Below are 17919 nucleotides of genomic sequence, written 5' to 3'. Positions count from 1 at the left end.
CACTGTTTCATCCCAACTGGTAACCAACTCCTTCCCACCTGATTTTTTTAAACAGATCCCTGTTCCATTCCACAGTAAGCTGCCTTCACCCAATCAGAATGAGCTCCATGAGGTGTCAGTCGTTTTTTAGCTAGCTTACCCTTTCTCAAACAGCATGGTTTAAAAGCTTGCAGTTGCTTGCTGTCCGTCACAGCAGGATATCTCTTTCCACTTTACTAGCCAGGTCTGCAGCTTCAGAAGAATTAAAGGTGATTTTGTGGGTTGCCCCTTTGCAGTGTATTTAGTTCTGAAATTATTATTACTTATGGCTCTGTAGTCAGGCAGCATGGACTTTATTTTACACCTAACTGAGAAACACCAGTAGCTTCCAGCCTTTGCTCAAGGGGAATTCTTGAAAATTACAGTTCAGTATAATTGTTCGTGTGTGTGTGTGTGTGTGTTTTAGAAAAAGTGATGCTTGCTTCCAAACAAGCACACATAGGATTATAGACTTATCATTAGGGATGGGCATGGTCCAGCAAAAAAGCCCATGGAGGTTTGGGGGTCCATGTGCTTTGTGGTTGCCATAGACCCCACAGTTTTTACAAACTGGACCATGGTCCATTTGTTCCGTCCATCCACTTCCAGTTCACTTCCAGGTGAACCAGAAGTGGATGAAGTCCTTGCAGAAACCATTTAAATTTTAAATGGTCCTTGCAAAGCTGCACAGCATATGAGTGAATGCTGACTTCCCTTGCTCAGTAGATAACCTCCAGTGGATTGGGGATGGTTGTTCAATACTAAATTAAACAAAGTTTCATTGTGTAACGATGTGAAATATAGCTGAGCCATAACCATGGGACTACTATGACTTGATGGACCCTGGCTGAGCATAATGTTCTCTTCTCTTAGTCATTGAGGTACGATGGGCAGCATAGATTTATAACACCCTAGACTGTTAATAGGCATGCATTTGCTTTCCTCATACTACCCTTCCAGCCTGCCGCCTCCACATTTTTAAAAGCCTGAAAATATGAAACATTAGCAAGTAACAGAGGATCATCTGTTTCCCTGGACCAAACCATTAAGACTCTAATTGTACTGAAATGCACAACGTGCCCTAAGAGATGAAACTTTAGCATTAAAGGCAGCAAGTGATAAACATGTGACTAAAATATCTTTTCTTAAAATAGTAGCTTATAGCAGCTTTTTGTGTTTTTATCAATGAAATCCTTTCATCTATGCCAAAGCAGTGGGGAAACTCCAAAGTGGTTTTTTTCAACAATTTGTTCTTCACTTGTTTTGAGGTTCTAAATAGCTTTTGTGCACATCATATGACAAAAAAAAATCTGTAAACAAGATAACTCTTTTGAGGAGAAATGGACTCAGATTAGTTATCTCATGTACAAACACTCTTGAAAGAATTGCTAATAATGCAACTGGGCACTTAAGTATCTGTACTATATCACATTTGAAAATTCAATGTAATAGTATGTAATAATGACGTTTCATTTTATATGCTCTGTTTGGACTCTTTAACATAAGAAATTTTACATTGTAATGTCCCTTAGATATTTAGGCAGCTGATTATACAGATTCATGAGATATTTCACATATAACTAAATTTACACAGGTTGAAGTATAATGTGAGCATTATATATTGTGACAGCAATCCAGTGAGATGGTTTATGTAAATATGTAAACTCATCTTGTTTGCTGTCTCAATCACTCAATCTGGTTGAACCTCTAGACTGTGACAATTGGAATGGTTTATGAAGTAGATTTTGAGCCTGATGGAGGTTAGCAGCTAAAAAGAAAACTAGCGAGAAAATATGTTCATAGCTTTTGGGTGTGCAGCTGTGGTACCCCATAAACTTTTAATGTTCGTTTACCAAAATCTGAACGTGCGACTCCATTCTGCCTATCTAGATCAATTGTATATGCTTTCATATTGAAGTAAATATTTAGTTGTGGCTCCCCCAAGTAATTCTAGGTGTTGTAGATTTAGGAGTACTTAATTATTACATTAATCTGCCTTTCTTAGAACAAATAAAGAAAATTTATTTCTTAGAACAAGTAAAGAAAATTAAAATACAAATGGGTAAAAACTGACTAATGAAGAAAGAACTTTGTTTGGGTCCTGCTCTTCCTCTCCTGTAGAGTGGTAAGCTGCTGATGGACGGAATAGGTCAGACAAGCTGCCAGACACCCACCCCCTCTCCTTCATTCACAGCACAACAGAGCTAGAATCATCAGGGCTTCTTAAAAGGAAATTAGATGAGATAAACCAGTTTAAATGTGTATATGCCCTAGGCTTAACATACGTGTGTTCACAGATCTGTAAAAATTTGCACCTGGGAGAAACTGAAGCAAGTTTACCTGAGAACAAAAAGTTTGAATGTTCTTGCAGCGTTATCATAAGCAGATTTGCGGTCTCAGAAAGGTGTAACTCATCTTAAGATGGCACTGTAAGTGTGAATTTACACAAAGTAATTTCCCCCCCACCATTTGCTTCTGTGTTTGTTTTTTAAACTATTCTAGGGTGTAGTTGCTACAGCTGCTTTACCAGAGAGTGGCGCATCACTTGCCTTACGAGCCTTAGGATGGGGTTCATTGTATGCCTGGTGTGGAGTGGGACTGATCAGTTTTGTTGCCTGGAAGGCTCTGGGCGTTCACAATGTGAGTATCTCTTTACCAACTGAGACTTTGAAAACACCAGATTCTTTAGTGTGTTAGTGTTGACCTACATGGGTAGTTATTGTCCTTCCTTCATAGACTTGTGTACAATCATATTTCATGACAATATGAATGTGTTCCTGCGTACTTGACTGTGGCTTTATTTATCTAATATCCCAAATATTCAGCTGGAATCTTTCTGCCCATAATAATATATGCAATATATCCATAAACACACACACACACATATATATTTATATATAAGCATATGCAAAAAAAAGAAAAATCCTTGTCCCAAGAAGCTTACAGTCTGCATTTTGACCTTGCAGAAGATGATGAAGACATAAGAGAGGCAAAAATTACCATTGGGAGGGCTAAGGTATTGAGAATTGAGAATAACAATGGATGAATGTGAGAAAGTGCATTTTATGTTCATGGACTTTTTTTGTTGTTGTTAAGGAAAAACGGTATATGTTTATGTTAAAAACTGGGTTAGGACCTCACAGCTGATTAAAAAACAGTTATAAGCTCTTTCTACCCATCAGTGGGTGACAACTCCTTTTTTTATCATTATGTGTAAAAAAATTATGCATTTTTGTAAGCCACCCTGAGCCTGCTTTGGTGGGGAGGATGGGATAGAAACTAAATAAATAAATAAAATAGGGGTACTAAATCAGATGCAGGCCTAAGGTGTAATAGGCAGAAAACCAGGTCAGCATTACCATTTTCCATCTATGATAATAAGAAATGGAGATTATATGAATCAACCTGAATCTCCTACATCCAGGGCTCATGTTTCTAAATCTTAAAATATTGGACAGGAAGTAGAATTGCCAGTGCTGGGGTTTAATTTATTTAGAGACCAATACCCAATTAAAGCTGTGAGATTACAGAACATGAATCAGGCTTTCTTTGCTCCTCTGTATCTGGCTGAAGTCTTCAGTGTCCCAGCTATTCAGTGGCCTCCTCATGGATAGGACAGGCCATTGAAGACTTCATCTTAGAGTAGTGGAGAAAACCGGACCTGTTTGGTCTCCCTGATCTCATTTTTTGCAGGTATTCTTTTCTCTCCTTAACAAGCCAAAGCAGAATTTACTGTTCCATACAATATTATTCATCCTCATAACAAAGCCCAACAAGTCTACCTTAAAACAGAGCTAGTGTTATTGGAGCTTCCTGATCTCTCTTTGTAATAATTCTGCCCTCCCACCAGCCCTTTTGATATATGTCTCTCTTGGTATAAATCTTTCTGTCAATTGAATGGAACATTTCATGCCTCTAATGAAATGGCCTTTGGCTCACAAACACATATGCAGCAATAAACTGATTAGTGTTTAAAGGTGTTATAAGACCAAGGCCAATTTAGTATCAACTGCAAATTTAATAAGCATTCCCTCTATCCCTTCATCCAAATCTTCATAAAAGCACATCCCAGGACAGATCCTTGAGGCACTCCATTTGTCACTCCTCTCCAAGAGGAAGGGGAACCATTCACAAGCACTCTTTGGGTGTGATCTGTCAAACAAGTTACAGATCCACTTAACAGTAAGAAGATCCAAACCACATTTTACCAACTTGTCAACAAGAATAGTATGTGGAACCTTATCAAAAGCCTTACTGGAATCAAGATCAACTATGTCTTGGAAGGGAAGGAAACTATAAGCTGCTCTGAGACTCTGAGTGAAGGATGGGGTACAAATCCAACTCTTCTTTTTCCCTACTTCCTGTCATTATAACCCCCATTACATACTGCTGAAGGCAGCACCCTGGCTTTTGTATCTAGTTACTCTGCAATGACTTGTCCTCCCAATGATTTAAAAGTCAATAAGCTGCCCTTAGTAAAAGAGCCAGTAAGATGTGCTGCTCTGAGTGTTGGACTAGAATCTGGAAGAACCAGATAGATAGGTCTATCAGTGGCTACTAGCCATGGTGACTGAGGGGAACTTGCATGTTCAGAGGCAGTCAGCCTCTGAATCCCAGAGCAAGGAGGCAACATGAAGGCAAGGTCTCAGCCTCTGGGCCCTGTTGTTGGCACTCCAGAGGAACTGGTTGGCCACTGTGTGAGATTGGACTAGATGGACGAGTAGTCTGATCCAGCTGGTCATTTCTTATGTTCTTAAATAGAGAACTCATTTTGTGCAGTATGTCTGGCAGCAGTGCTACTGCTCTAGTACAGAGTAAAAGAGCAATAGCTTGCCTTGCAGAACTGTGAAAGCAGAGTCATTGTTGCAACATTCACACACCAAACAATACTGGTGTGTTGTTTGGAAAAGTGGAATATCTTCACTGAAGAAATGTTTTAAAGAAAGGAAATCTTCACTAGGTGACATTGTAAAGAAAGACACAGTGTGGGAATACACATAGAGAGAGTGCAGGCTAAGGAGGCTGTTGGAGAAGACTTCTTGGAAAGTCCTTCATTGTACTACAGCTGTATTTGCTGGCAATAGAAGAAAAGACCCAATTTTTAGAAGTTTAAATAGCAGTGTTCCATTTGCAGTTTTAATTTGCTTTTATTGGTTATGTTAGCCTTTAGTGCATTTTTTTTTCTTTTCAAACATATTGTGCTCTGGCACAATCAATTCCTAAGCATTCTAAGCCATAAATTGTATGTTGCATGCTACAGTATGTAATGATGTCCTGGAGCCTGATTTGAAACAGCTAGGCTCCTTCAGGAGAAAGAAATTCAAAGTGGAGAAGTAGATGCTGACATCTACTGCATTATTTCTATCTAGTCTTGTTGCGTTTGCTTTAGTGCTAATGGTATAGTCTTTGGGAGTTCTCATCAGGAAAATGAGGAGATTCATGCTGCCACTACTTATAGCAGCACACCAGTGGAATTAGTTAAGGCCAGCACAAAAATTATGGAGGAAGTAGACCTCTTCATCTATAAAAAACAAACTGCAAGTATACATAGCCCCCAATTTGGGGCTGCTTTTGAAGGTGTAACTACTGCTCTGTTTAATTGAAACTTGTCTACCCAGTCTGCTGTTAACACTTCAAAAGGGAAAAAAGATTTTTTTCCTGCTGGTATAGAACGTGGGACCAAGCATGAGTATATTTCATACATTATTTTATCCTTGGAGCTGCAAGGAAACAGGATAACAGTAGTGTATGTATGTATGGTGAGAGAGAGATTTATGCAGCATACAGGTCTTGTTGCCCTTTCCCACCTCAGGGCTCTAATATAGCTTTATTATATGGTTATTTTTAGCATCATGATGTTACAGGACTCACTTCGTCAAAATCTGAAGAAGGCCTATATTTGCATTAGTAGGATGAAGGAAAATCTAACCTCTGTTTTCCTTGTGGTAATCTACCAACCTGCCCAGCTTAAATTTTGTCTTGTACAGCACTTTGCTCTCTAGAAATATTCATCTGATAATAAATGAACAGGGACATTATGTTACAACAGAAAGATTAGCAAGAGAGATGCATGCGGCACAAGAGTCTTTGTCTTGAGTCTTGGAGCAAGAAGTGCATTTTTCCTCCCCCAGAATAATTATAGGTGAATTGTATCATTGTGAAGCAGTTATTTTAAAGGAAAGTACCTCATGATGACAGTCTCTGTGTTAGCTTTAATTTCAGTTCCCATACAATGATAATAGCTACATTACGTCAACAGGGGGGAAAAACCCACTTGGGATAAATGCGTTATAGTTTTTTCCAGCATTATGGCTGAATTGCAGTAATTTATTTTTAGCCACAGATAGTAAGCAGTGTATGTTTATATTTAATTAAAGCTCCGGCTGCAACACTTTTCAGCTATGGAGACTTTTCCTTTTTGCCACTCCTGGTTAATGCTTTTCTTTTCTTTTTCCCTTTAAAAAGGCAAGAATAAAGCTTTCAGAATTTGTAGTGATCCATAGCAATTAACAAGCAAGATAAACTGAGTAATAAAAGCTCTTTTGCTCATGATGCCCTCAGTAAATCAATTTTTATCACCTCGGAAAGCAGATGCTATCTTTTATTTCATAACAAGGATGATTCATAAAGGATATTTGTGCTTTAAAAATGTTATTACTGCATATACATCTGCCAAATGTGAACTGAGAAAAATACTGTTGGGTGGGTTTCTTTGACCTTATAATTTATAATCTTAATGACAGAAGTTCTTATCTCTTTGTTTTGCACATATGTTAATCTTTAAAAATGCTAAAAATATGTAGGCATTGTGTTCTTTCATTATGTGTAGGGAATAATAATTTAAACTTATTTTGAATATTTATATTTCTCCTCTCTTCTTATAACCAGAATACCTCCCCACAATTAAAGCAATAAACATAAAGAGATTTTTTAAATGCATTAAAAATATATCACCGTTTACTAAATCTGGGCAAGTCACATTTAAGTTCTGTAGTGCATCAGAATCTTGCTTGAAAACAAAATGTTGAGTTTGTTTACTTACTTGTCTAGATACCTGATACTTACACCAGCTAGCTATTAAGGCCCACTGTAGAGCAAATGAGGGGTTATGTAGGAGTAATTGTAGTAGGCCTGATTCCAGACCACTTTGGTAACCTTGAAAGAAACTGACCAAGGACCAAGGCTATCAGTAAAAGTTACTGATAGTTGACATGCCAACGGTGATGGTATGTATTAAGTCAGCTAGTGGTAAAGAAGTAATTTGGTAGCTTCAGCTAATAGCATTAACAGTGACCTGAGATTTTAGCTAATGAGGAACTGTTGGGCTTAAGACTACCAGTACACAGGTGGCCCTGAGGATGTAATCTTTCTGAGACCATGATCTCCCTTCCTCATTGAAGAATATAGATAATGGTAACAATAGGTAAGCAGATCTTTCAGCACTAGCTTCTTTTTCCTTCCCTTTTGAAGAGGAAGGGGGTCTTAGAATGAACAATTAGGTTGGGAGGAAATTTTAGAAGTAGCTTCGATGCATTGTCTTGTGCTTTCCCCCCTAATCCAGTGACATCCTAGCACAGGGGTGTCAAACTCGTTTGTTATGAGGGCTGGATCTGATATAAATGGGATTTTGTGGGGCTGGGCCATGCATGTCATAAAATGTAATGCCAGGTAGTGGAGACAAACTTTATACAAACTTTATAAAGGACAGAGAAACACAAAGATATTATTTTTACTTAAAATACAAACATGCTTAAAACTCTTGTGATATTTTGTTTAAAATGGAAAGGTGGGGGATAGTAGGATTTGGCAATGCATTTTTAAAGGCAGAAGATCACAGCAGAAGCTAAAAATACAAACTAAGATATAAAATGCTCTGAGCCTAGGAAAACATGAAATGGCTGGGCATTTCAAGCTTCTCTCCCTTCCCCCCCCCCCATCTATTCAGAGTAGCAGTGGCTCTCCAGTGTAATATTTCACTTTGGCTGTGGGTTCCCAGGCTAGAGTACTCACTCAGGCTCATTAAGCAGAAACAAGCTGGCTCAAACATCAGCCATTTATTTGCAAGGGAACAGCTCCAGCAAGCAACAGCTTCATCTAGCATACAAACACTGGAAAGTGAAACTACTTGAGCTCCACTCCATTGAGATACATTTCAGCACAGACAAAGTTGCAAAGAAAATGTGGAATGGATTTTCCATTAAGGTATCTGTTCCCAGGCAAACTGCTCTGGGACTGGATTACAGCCCCCAGAGTGAAATGACAGTCCCTTGGAGTAGCAGAAGCATCCTGGTATTGGAATGAGCCTCCCCCCCCCCCCCCACCGTGGAATTGCATTCCCAGAATTCTGCTGATACTCTCAGGGGTTGTCATTCCAATCTGTATCCTGTCATTTCAGTCCCAGAACACAGATTCTGTTGCTAGGGTCTGTCATTCCATTCTGGGAGCTGTCATTCCAGTTCCAGAGCACTATTTCTATTGCTAGAAACAATCCCAGAGTAGTATATCTGGGACCAGAGATCTTAAAAGAAAATCTGTTCCACATTTTCTTTGCAAGTCCAGAAAAGCCTCCTGCCAAAGCAGGCAAAGACAAGGTTGAGGGAATTGGAAACTTTGGCAGCCTTGAGCTTCAATGGGTTAGGATAGGCAGGGGAAGGGGGAGAAAAGAATCATGGGCCAGATTAAAGCCATGGGTAGGGTGGTTCCAGCCCATGGGCTGTAAATTTGCCATCCCTTTTCTAGCAGTTTACATCATCTGAACATACTTATTTGCAAAAATTTCAGCGCCATAACCAAAGTTCCCTCTGTGGTGTCTTATGAGCAAAAATTCTACTTTATGAGCTACTGGCATGAAAGTTGTGAGCTACTGCATCAATTAGTTTGCTCTGGGGCCATTTTTCCTGAGCTAAGACAAAAATGTGTGAGCCAGAGGCTTAAAAATTGTGAGCTAGCTCACGCTAACTCAGCTTAGAGGGAACACTGGCCATAACCAGCCTTCCTTACTTAGATGGGCTGCCACACTCCTCTGTAAGCCAAATATATATTTTTAGATAGATTGTTTAGTGTCCATGAATTATTTGCATTAGGTTCAGAAGTTTTTACCTTCTCATAATGAGCATCTTTCTTAAATAGTAATTTTGCTCATTATGAGAAGGTAAAAACTTCTGAACCTAATGCAAATAATTCATGGACACTAAACAATTTATCTAAAAGACATATTTGGCTTACAGAGGAGTATGACAGCCCATCTAAGTAAGGAAGAAGAAGAAGAAGATATTGGATTTATATCCCGCCCTCCACTCCGAAGAGTCTCAGAGCTGCTCACAATCTCCTTTACCTTCCTCCCCCACAACAGACACCCTGTGAGGTGGGTGGGGCTGGAGAAGGCTCTCCCAGCAGCTGCCCTTTCAAGGACAACCTCTGCCAGAGCTATGGCTGACCCAAGGCCATTCCAGCAGGTGCAAGTGGAGGAGTGGGGAATCAAACCCGGTTCTCCCAGATAAGAGTCTGCACACTTAACCACTACAGGAAGGCTGGCTATGGCCAGTGTTCCCTCTAAGCTGAGTTAGCGTGAGCTAGCTCACAATTTTTAAGCCTCTGGCTCACACATTTTTGTCTTAGCTCAGGAAAAATGGCCCCAGAACAAACTAATTGATGCAGTAGCTCACAACTTAAGTTCCCCTTCTTTCTTGCTAAGCATCCAGCCATGGTCTCAGTTGTAATACAATAGCACAGGTGCCGGTGTATTAAGCACAGTATATCCTTCAAAACCTCACTGGTTGAGTTATCACTCTCACAGAAAAAGGGTGTAAGCAAACATTTAGTGCACAGTTTATAATAAGTCCATACAGCAAAATAATAGAACGAACACCCACACGATGCTCCCCAGACTTTTCTAAATTCACATCTCAGTGGCACTGCCTTCAGCTGCTTCTTGCAGTTCAGAATCTGGGTGGAGACAGGGACGTCGTTCTGCACAACTTTTCACAAAGAGTTCAAAAGACCGTATTTCCTGGATTTCCCACAGTTTTGTTGGTTTCACCCTTCGTCAGTCTTCTCTCAATGCTGTTTTAACTGGAGCCACAGTACAAAGAATTCAGTCACAGATCAACGCGTACCTGCTCAAGTCTCTGCTACCGGCTCAAGTCTCTGCTACCGGCTCAAGTCTCTGCTATCGGTAGCAGAGACTTGAGCAGGTACACGTTGATCTGTGATTGAATTCTTTGTACTGTGGCTCCAATTAAAACAGCATTGAGAGAAGACTGACAAAGGGTGAAACCAACGAAACCGTGGGAAATCCAGGAAATACGGTCTTTTGAGCTCTTTGTGAAATGTTGTGCAGAACGATGCCCTTCTGAACTGCAAGAAGCGGCTGAAGGCAGTGCCTCTGAGATGTGACTTTAGAAAACAGTCTGGGGGAGCATCGTGTGGGTGTTCGTTCTATTATTTTGCTGTATGCACTTATTATAAACTGTGCACTAAATGTTTGTTTACACACTTTTTGTGTGAGAGTGATAATTCAACCGGTGAGGTTTTGAAGGATATATTATGGTCTCAGTTGTAGCTGCTAAAGGGAGACTTTTTTCAGGCTCATGAATTTCATAAGGGCAGTAGTGTTCTTGAAAAATCACTTTGAGCCAGTAAAGACCTTGAGCGAGAGAGTTGTGAGGACTAGGTGAGTGAAGCTTGGGGGACAACCACTTCCACTGATCTTTTAACCAGTAATTTTATTTGTTTGATAGAGGCTGATTTTAAATTCTTCAGATTTTAAAGCTTGAGGATGATTAGGGGTCTGAAGACCAAACCCTATGAGTAAAGGCTGAGATACTTGGGAATATTCAGTCTGGAGAAGAGGAGGTTCAGGGTGACATGATTGCTCTCTTTAGTATTTGAATGGCTGTCACATAAAGGGTTAAATTAAGGGCAGGAAGGTACCATCTGGATATTAGGGAAAACTTTTTTTTTTACAGTAAGAGTTGTTCAACAGTTGAATCAGCTACCTAGAGGGGTGGTGAGCTCCCCCACACGAGCAGTCTTTAAGCAGTATCAGGGATGCTCTAGGCTGATCCTGCACTGAGCAGGGGGTTGAACTAGATGCCTTGTATGGCTCCTTCCAACTCTATGTCTCTGTTATTCTAATTGTTCCTCCCAAAAAATTCTTATGTGGGGTGAACCCAAGGCTTTTTTTCTGGGGGAACATGGCAGAACAGAGTTCTAGAACCTCTTCATGGAAACAAAATTCTCAAAAAATGTTTAAAAGTTCATGAGGATTCCTGTGTGTTTCTCCTTCCTTTCCCTCTTGAGAGTTCCAGCACCTCTTTTTCCAGAAAAAAAAGCCCTGGGCAAACCACTGGCTGTGGACCTGGCTAAAGCCCTGTCTCCACTATCATAATAACTTTTTAATTTAGACTGAAATCCTCTCTCAGTTTCTCTTTCTTTATATAAGCTTAAAATATTATGGCACACACAGCCTAAAAGGTACAGTTTGCCAACATGGTTATGGTGTTCATTTGTTAAGATAAAATATGGAGGTGCTATCTGGTTGACCTTTTGGATTCTTAGATCTGTCATTTCAAATAATATTATATGTATAGCAATCTAAGACTTGGGAGCTTTACTTTTGAAAGAGATTTTTATTTCCTTGTCTTTATTAAGCATCATCTTATACATTGGCATAAAATCTTTCAGGAAGCAGTGCTCTGCTTTACTTAGTGAATTGGTGAAACTAGATTCCCTGTTCAATGGGGATAGTACAGTGTTCTGCATGCAATGATGATAGGCATCACAACAATCACATCTGACATTTTTTGGGGAAATACATCAACAGCAACTTGCAGCAGTACTTTAATCAAAACCAAGACTTCCAAACTTAGTAGAGAGCTCTCTCTCATCTTTATACAATGCAGCACAGAGAAGATCTCATAATCTGTTTTTACTGCCAGTCAGGCCTCTGGTTCAAAGAAATTCATTTGCTTTCATGGTGGAGCTAAATATAAGCAGTTCTTAGTGGAATAAAAGCTGTTTGCATCCATATTGGTCCAAAGGCAGAATCCAAAAACAAACATAATACATTCTATTACCAGCCAAAATCACACAAAACAGCATACATGCTTTCAAGTTCAACAGAACTCTTTATCAGGCTGGATGTTACAAAATAAAATAGATGTGGGGAAAAATGTTTCAGGTTTTAAATGTTTTAAATCCCTGTTCTTGGCTAGCATCCTTGTTCTAAATGTCAGTGGGCAAGTATATATACATGTGTTGCCCTTGATGTCAGGTTGCACTTGGCTCCATGAAAAAAAAACACGTTCTCCATTGAAATTACAAATGCCAGCAATTTCTTATTATCTTTTAGACACCAAACAAGAGTCGCAGATCTTATAGAGTGCGAGAAAAGAAATTACTTAATAGTCATCATATTAAAAATTTTAGAGATATATAAAGTGAAGCAGAAAATGTAAACTTCATTAAAGCCAAAGTGGGTAGTTTTATCTCATGCTGTAGGTAAATTCCCATATGCACAAGCTCTTGCCAGTTATATTTACTTTCAGTAGACTTGTTCTTCTTGACTAAATGTCATTTCCAAAGCAGAAAAGTTGCTTGCAGCCATGCTAGTTCAAATTTCAAAATCAACTAGGTTAATGGAATAATCATTGAAAGAGGGCGAACTACACAGCTGTTACCACTTCAACACTGGTTTACTGTGGTATGATTTAATGTGCTGTTTTTAACCTAAAAGTCTCCATATGGCTTGGGCCTTTCATAGTATAGAGAGCATTTTGTCCCTGTAGCATTATCACAGATGTTAAAATCAGTCATTTTCTTGATTGTACCATCCATGTGCCATGTTCAGACAGCAAGTTCCAGAAACATATTCTCAGTGGTTTCTCTCTTAGTTGTAGAACACCATTCCCCTAAAGATCCATCAAAGTCTGAGCCAGAACACTTTCTAGAAGACATTTCCGTTTTTCAGTTTGGCATCAGGAAAAAGAAAAATTGATAATAAAATATATATTTTTAAAAAGATATGGGGTAACTTTAGCTAGTCTTAAATAAGTATTCAGTTTTTACTGAGTGTAAGACTGTTGTTTCATGTCCCAACAGAGTGTCATTGAAATAACTACAAATTAAATAGGAAAGCAGTAACCTTTCCAGGATCTGAGCTAGATGAATGTCCTGTGGAATGGCACACAGAAGTATATTCTGTCAGGGAATAAAAACCTAAACATTCTAATAGACAAGATGTTGTTAACCCTGCCCCCCCCCCCCCCCAATTATGAATACATCTAGAAGTGTTCTGCAGTGGCACAATTGCACATTTTTATGTGACATCTTGTCAGTGTTGTACATTTAAAAAACAGTGTGGAACAAAAGATGCTTTTAGGGTTCTCTATTTTTGCTTGCTAATTCAGAATTATTAGGTTGAGATGAGCAAATAACTGTATTCTCTACCTGTTAGGAATTATTAGAGGTGGTATTGGTAGATTATAACCTATTTATAACAAGAAAGACTGACATACTGAAGTGGAGCAGCTGTTATGATTTTTTTCACCCACTGAGGGAAATTTTTCCCCTTGAGGCAATGTGAAGAAAATAAAAGTTTTGCTAAGTGAAATTTTCTTCAAAGAATTGCCTTCAGGAATTGAATGTACAGAGATCTTTAATCAAGTATTGTGCATTACCAATAGTTAATATAGGTTTAAGTCAAGAAACAGAATGATATCAGAAAATGATTTCTGCTAGGCTTAACATATTGGAGCAGTGGCTTTTCGCATGCTAGCAAAGAAAGAGAAGGATTTCACCATTAAGCACAGTCAAGAAAGACAATACTTTACTTTGAACATATGAACATACGAAGCTGCCTTATACTGAATCAGACCTTTGGTCCATCAAAGTCAGTATTGTCTTCTCAGACTGGCAGCAGCTCTCCAGGGTCTCAAGCTGAGGTTTTTCACACCTATTTGCCTGGACCCTTTTTTGGAGATGCCAGGGATTGAACCTGGGACCTTCTGCTTCCCAAGCAGATGCTCTACCACTGAGCCACCGTCCCTCCCCTTAATATCATAGCCTCTTTAGGACAAAATATTTTAATCAGGATTAACAGACTTCACATGACTGAAGCCCACAAGAGTTCTTTGTTGGGAAATAAAATAAGTGTCCTCTACTAATATTGGGGAAGGTATGCCTTTTTCCTCTTAGTACCTTCAGAGGATCTCTTCATTCCCTTCCCACTAATGAGTTTGAAATTCATTTGCTTGTTGTCTTTAAATGAGAGTTTTGTACAGTTCTTGTTAGAAGAATCCCTTTTCTGCTATTAACACAGCCAGGCTATTGTGATCAGTAGAAATCAGAATAGCTAATTATGTAGTAGTATAACGTGTATTATTAGAAAATAGCAAGAGTCCAGTAGCACTTTTAACAAAATGTGTAACCTGTGACAACTTTTGTTAAAGGTGCTACTGGACTTTTGCTCTTTTCTGCTGCTACAAACACAGGTACCCATCTTGATATATTATTAGTGTTGAACCTCTACCTCATAAAATTAAACAGTTTCCTCTTTAAAACTTCTGGGCAGAAGATTTCATAACTGTTTTAGGCAACCAGTTCTACTGGCAAACTGACCATGGAGACAGGGCATTATTCCTAGGAATCCCACTAACCCTGAACTGCTGCTCTTGGCATCCCTTGACTGCAGTCCAATGCAGAGTTAAGCAAGCATATTTAACTCTGTAGAAATCATCCTTGATCAAATATCACCTGTAACTAAGCACATTACTTCATCAGAGATATAGCTAGTGCTGATTATTGTATTCAACACTATTGCTTCCTTCATCTCATTATCAGTTGTTTCCAGTAAGTAAAGCATATGCAAATAAATGGAGATGACTGTATTAACCTTTTGCTTGCCTGTAGCCCTCAAATCAATTTCCCTTACGTCTGGACTATGTGAATGGGAAAAGTTTTCCATTCTTCTTTTGCGGTCCAGCGCAACTATTATATTCCTAATGCCAAGGGCATTTTGGTTTTCCCTTTCCTTCTCTTCCCTTCCTGTGGAGGTTTCCTTTAACAAACGTGCACTATTTATTTTGAGCTTGATTAATGCTTATGAAATTTCCTTATAACAGAACTGAACCCTATTTCAAGACCAGATTTCAATCTCTAATTCTGAGGGTAATCCTAGTTAGCATTAATCATGGTTATCCACAAAGTTTACGTAACATGACATCATGATTAAAACAAACAGTCTTGTCAGAGTACTTCATTCAAGGGAGCAGAAGGTAGATGTATGTGTCTTGGTGGAGGCTTTGCTTTCCTAGAAAAAAGGGAAATGCCTTGAGATAAATATCTGTACAAAGAAAACGTTGGGTTTTACTTGTTTGGGTTTCTGCTGTCTGTCTTTACATCAAAAATAAATATGTGATTTATTATTCCAAGGCTTTCTTACATGGATGTGTTTAATACATTTATTTCTCTACCTCTCTTGTAGATAAATGAATTTCGGGAAAAAATTCAATCTATATTTCCATCAATTCCCAAAAATGCAGAGAACCCAGTTGAATGGGAGGACATACTGAAATCCAAGTGACTGGCATGTGGAGGCACTTAGATCGAACCTTTGAAATTGCTAAGGACTGGAGTACTGTATGTATGAAAATGTGCTGCTGTGAAGACTGGGGAAGAAAGAATCATTGTCAGTTGGACAATGAAGTCTTAGTTTACTCAAGCTAAAATTTGCTCTTTTATTGTGGTTATTACCTCCAGTTGTGGTATGAGCTATAGCAATGTCGATAGGGTGAGGCTAGAAACCAGTATGAAGAAGTGAGGTCACTGTTTCAGCTAAACAAAGGAAGCAAATCTCAGTGGTAAATCTCAGTGTTATAGCTTTGCATATGTTCATCTTCTGGAGTAGTGCAGATCAAAGGCACAGGCTGCCACTCAGTTGTTTATTTAGGGCAAAAGGCATCTGTAAGGAGGTGAGCTGATGGATAAGTACACCTTCCTCCTAACAATGGTGCTATAAAGGCAGTTACAAGAAATAAAATACAAATAAATCAAATGTCAACATCTGCTGGCTGCATTAGCACCAGCCACCAAAAGCCAATAAAGAATCAGTACAAGGGATTTTAAATCAAAAGGCAACCAGCTGAAAGAATTAAAAGCGACCACAACCTTGCTATAAGGATGTGGGCTGAAAGGAAGCAAAATCTGCTTCTTTGACCCAAGCAGTGACAATCTCCTGCATTGCATTGACAGGGAGCATCAAGCTATTTTGTCTCCTGTCAATCAAAGAGCATACTGAATTGATATAAATGGGTGACAAGAGTTAAGGGTTCATCTACTGACAACAGCAGAGATGAAGATTTTAAAAAATCACCTCCCTACAACCCCTAGTCTCATTTGTGTAAGTTGTGTGTGTGCTGGGAAAGTCCTAGGCTAATTTCTGTATGTTATGCTGGAAAAAAAAAGGCAGCAAGCCTCCGCTATATAATTCCTTAAAGAAGATGAAACTGGCATCTACCGTAAGTGTTATACTTGAACCATTTATCTTGTCTTCTCCTGGGAGGGTATTTCGATCCCCTTAACATTATTAAAGAAGAAAAAATAACTCTGCAAACATTGTCTTTTCGAAGATATAATGGTGAAATTGTGAGCCAGTCCTTCAGATGAGCTGAACCTTTTTCATTTTTAAGATGTATTTAATAGTCCCAAGTAGCTACATAGATGAATTTCAGCTAAGAGAGGAAATGAGAGTCAACACCATGAAAATGTTGAACCTGTAGTTCTAAAAGTACTGTTTCAAATTAATTCAGTTTAAGTATTCCTGTGGAAAAATGCATTCTCCTTGAGGGAGCCTGGCAAGCAGCAGTTTTAAAAGATTTTCCCTACAGGATGGAAAGGAGGAAGTAGCCTATGCCTTCCAGACGCATCTCTTAAGGAATGTTAATGGGTCGTGCTACAGATAAACGGAGGGGCCAGTTCACTCCCCCTCCTTCAAACATGGAACATAGAGGCTTGGAGGACTTTCTTCTGAATAGGTTGCAGGAAGTGGCTTCCTAGAGACAACAGGAAAAGCAGCTTTGACCTGGGCTGACCAGGTTCAAGGGGGAGGAGACACTGGTTTGTTAAAACCACCTTGCAAGGAGGAGGCAGTCTCTTTTCTTTGGGATGCTGAGCTGAATCGATCTCTTTGAGGGTAGGAACAGGCAGCCAATTTTGGACCGTGAGTTTGGCCTGGAAGAGCTGGGAAAGGCTTTGAAGGAAGATCTTTAGAGGATTAGAACACCTAAGATATAAAGAGTCTGTTCTGATTTTAATGTCTCGTTAGGGGATGATTTAAAGAGAGGGACAGAGGTTTTGTGTTTTACTTTTCTTTTGTTCTTCCTTTCGTCTATCTGGTGTGGTGTTAAAAATATGCTTGTAAACATTTTTAATAAATACTTTAAACTTTTGATTCTGGAAGTGATTCTCTGTACTACATAGAACCCCACTGTTTTGTACATGCTGTTATAAAAGGGACCGGGGGGGCAGTTGACAACTGGCTATTCCCCCAGGGGTACATAAGTGTTAATTTGTTGGGTAGGGGCAGACACTGAGGCAAGGTCTTTCAGCTTCGAAGGGAAACTGAGAGTCCTGGTTCTCTCAGTGGTAAACCTCTATTTTGATCAGGCTGAGCCCATCTCGGAGGAGCAGCCACGGCGAGCGGAGAAGAGGCGGCAGCGGCGTGGCGGCCTTGCCCGCTCCGCCTCTGGGGTGGAATCGGAGGGGGGGTGGAGGCGGGCTGGGGGCATGGCGAGCCGCGAGTCCGGGTCCTAAAAGGGCCTGGATTCGCGGCTCGCCATGCTCCTGGCCTGCCTCCGCCCTCCCCTAGTTTTGCCTGCGCTGCTGCCGCCTTTTGGCTGCTCC

The 17919-nt window shown here is 39.6% G+C and overlaps 1 protein-coding gene across 1 annotated transcript in view; it reads left to right on the top strand.

Moving 5' to 3' along the window:
- TMEM242 (transmembrane protein 242) overlaps window positions 1-17465 on the top strand; it is a 32519-nt gene extending 15054 nt beyond the window's left edge. Inside the window, exons 3-4 of the mRNA XM_060241302.1 lie at window positions 2521-2658; window positions 15503-17465. Of these exons, the coding sequence (XP_060097285.1) occupies window positions 2521-2658; window positions 15503-15601 (237 nt within the window). The 3' untranslated portion in view covers window positions 15602-17465. The remainder of the gene's footprint in view (window positions 1-2520; window positions 2659-15502) is intronic.
- The last annotated feature ends 454 nt before the right edge of the window (window positions 17466-17919 follow it).

The sequence above is a fragment of the Heteronotia binoei genome, chromosome 1 (assembly GCF_032191835.1).
Source record: "Heteronotia binoei isolate CCM8104 ecotype False Entrance Well chromosome 1, APGP_CSIRO_Hbin_v1, whole genome shotgun sequence".
NCBI classification, from domain to species: Eukaryota; Metazoa; Chordata; class Lepidosauria; order Squamata; family Gekkonidae; genus Heteronotia; species Heteronotia binoei.
This window is presented reverse-complemented; position numbering and strand designations above follow the sequence as displayed.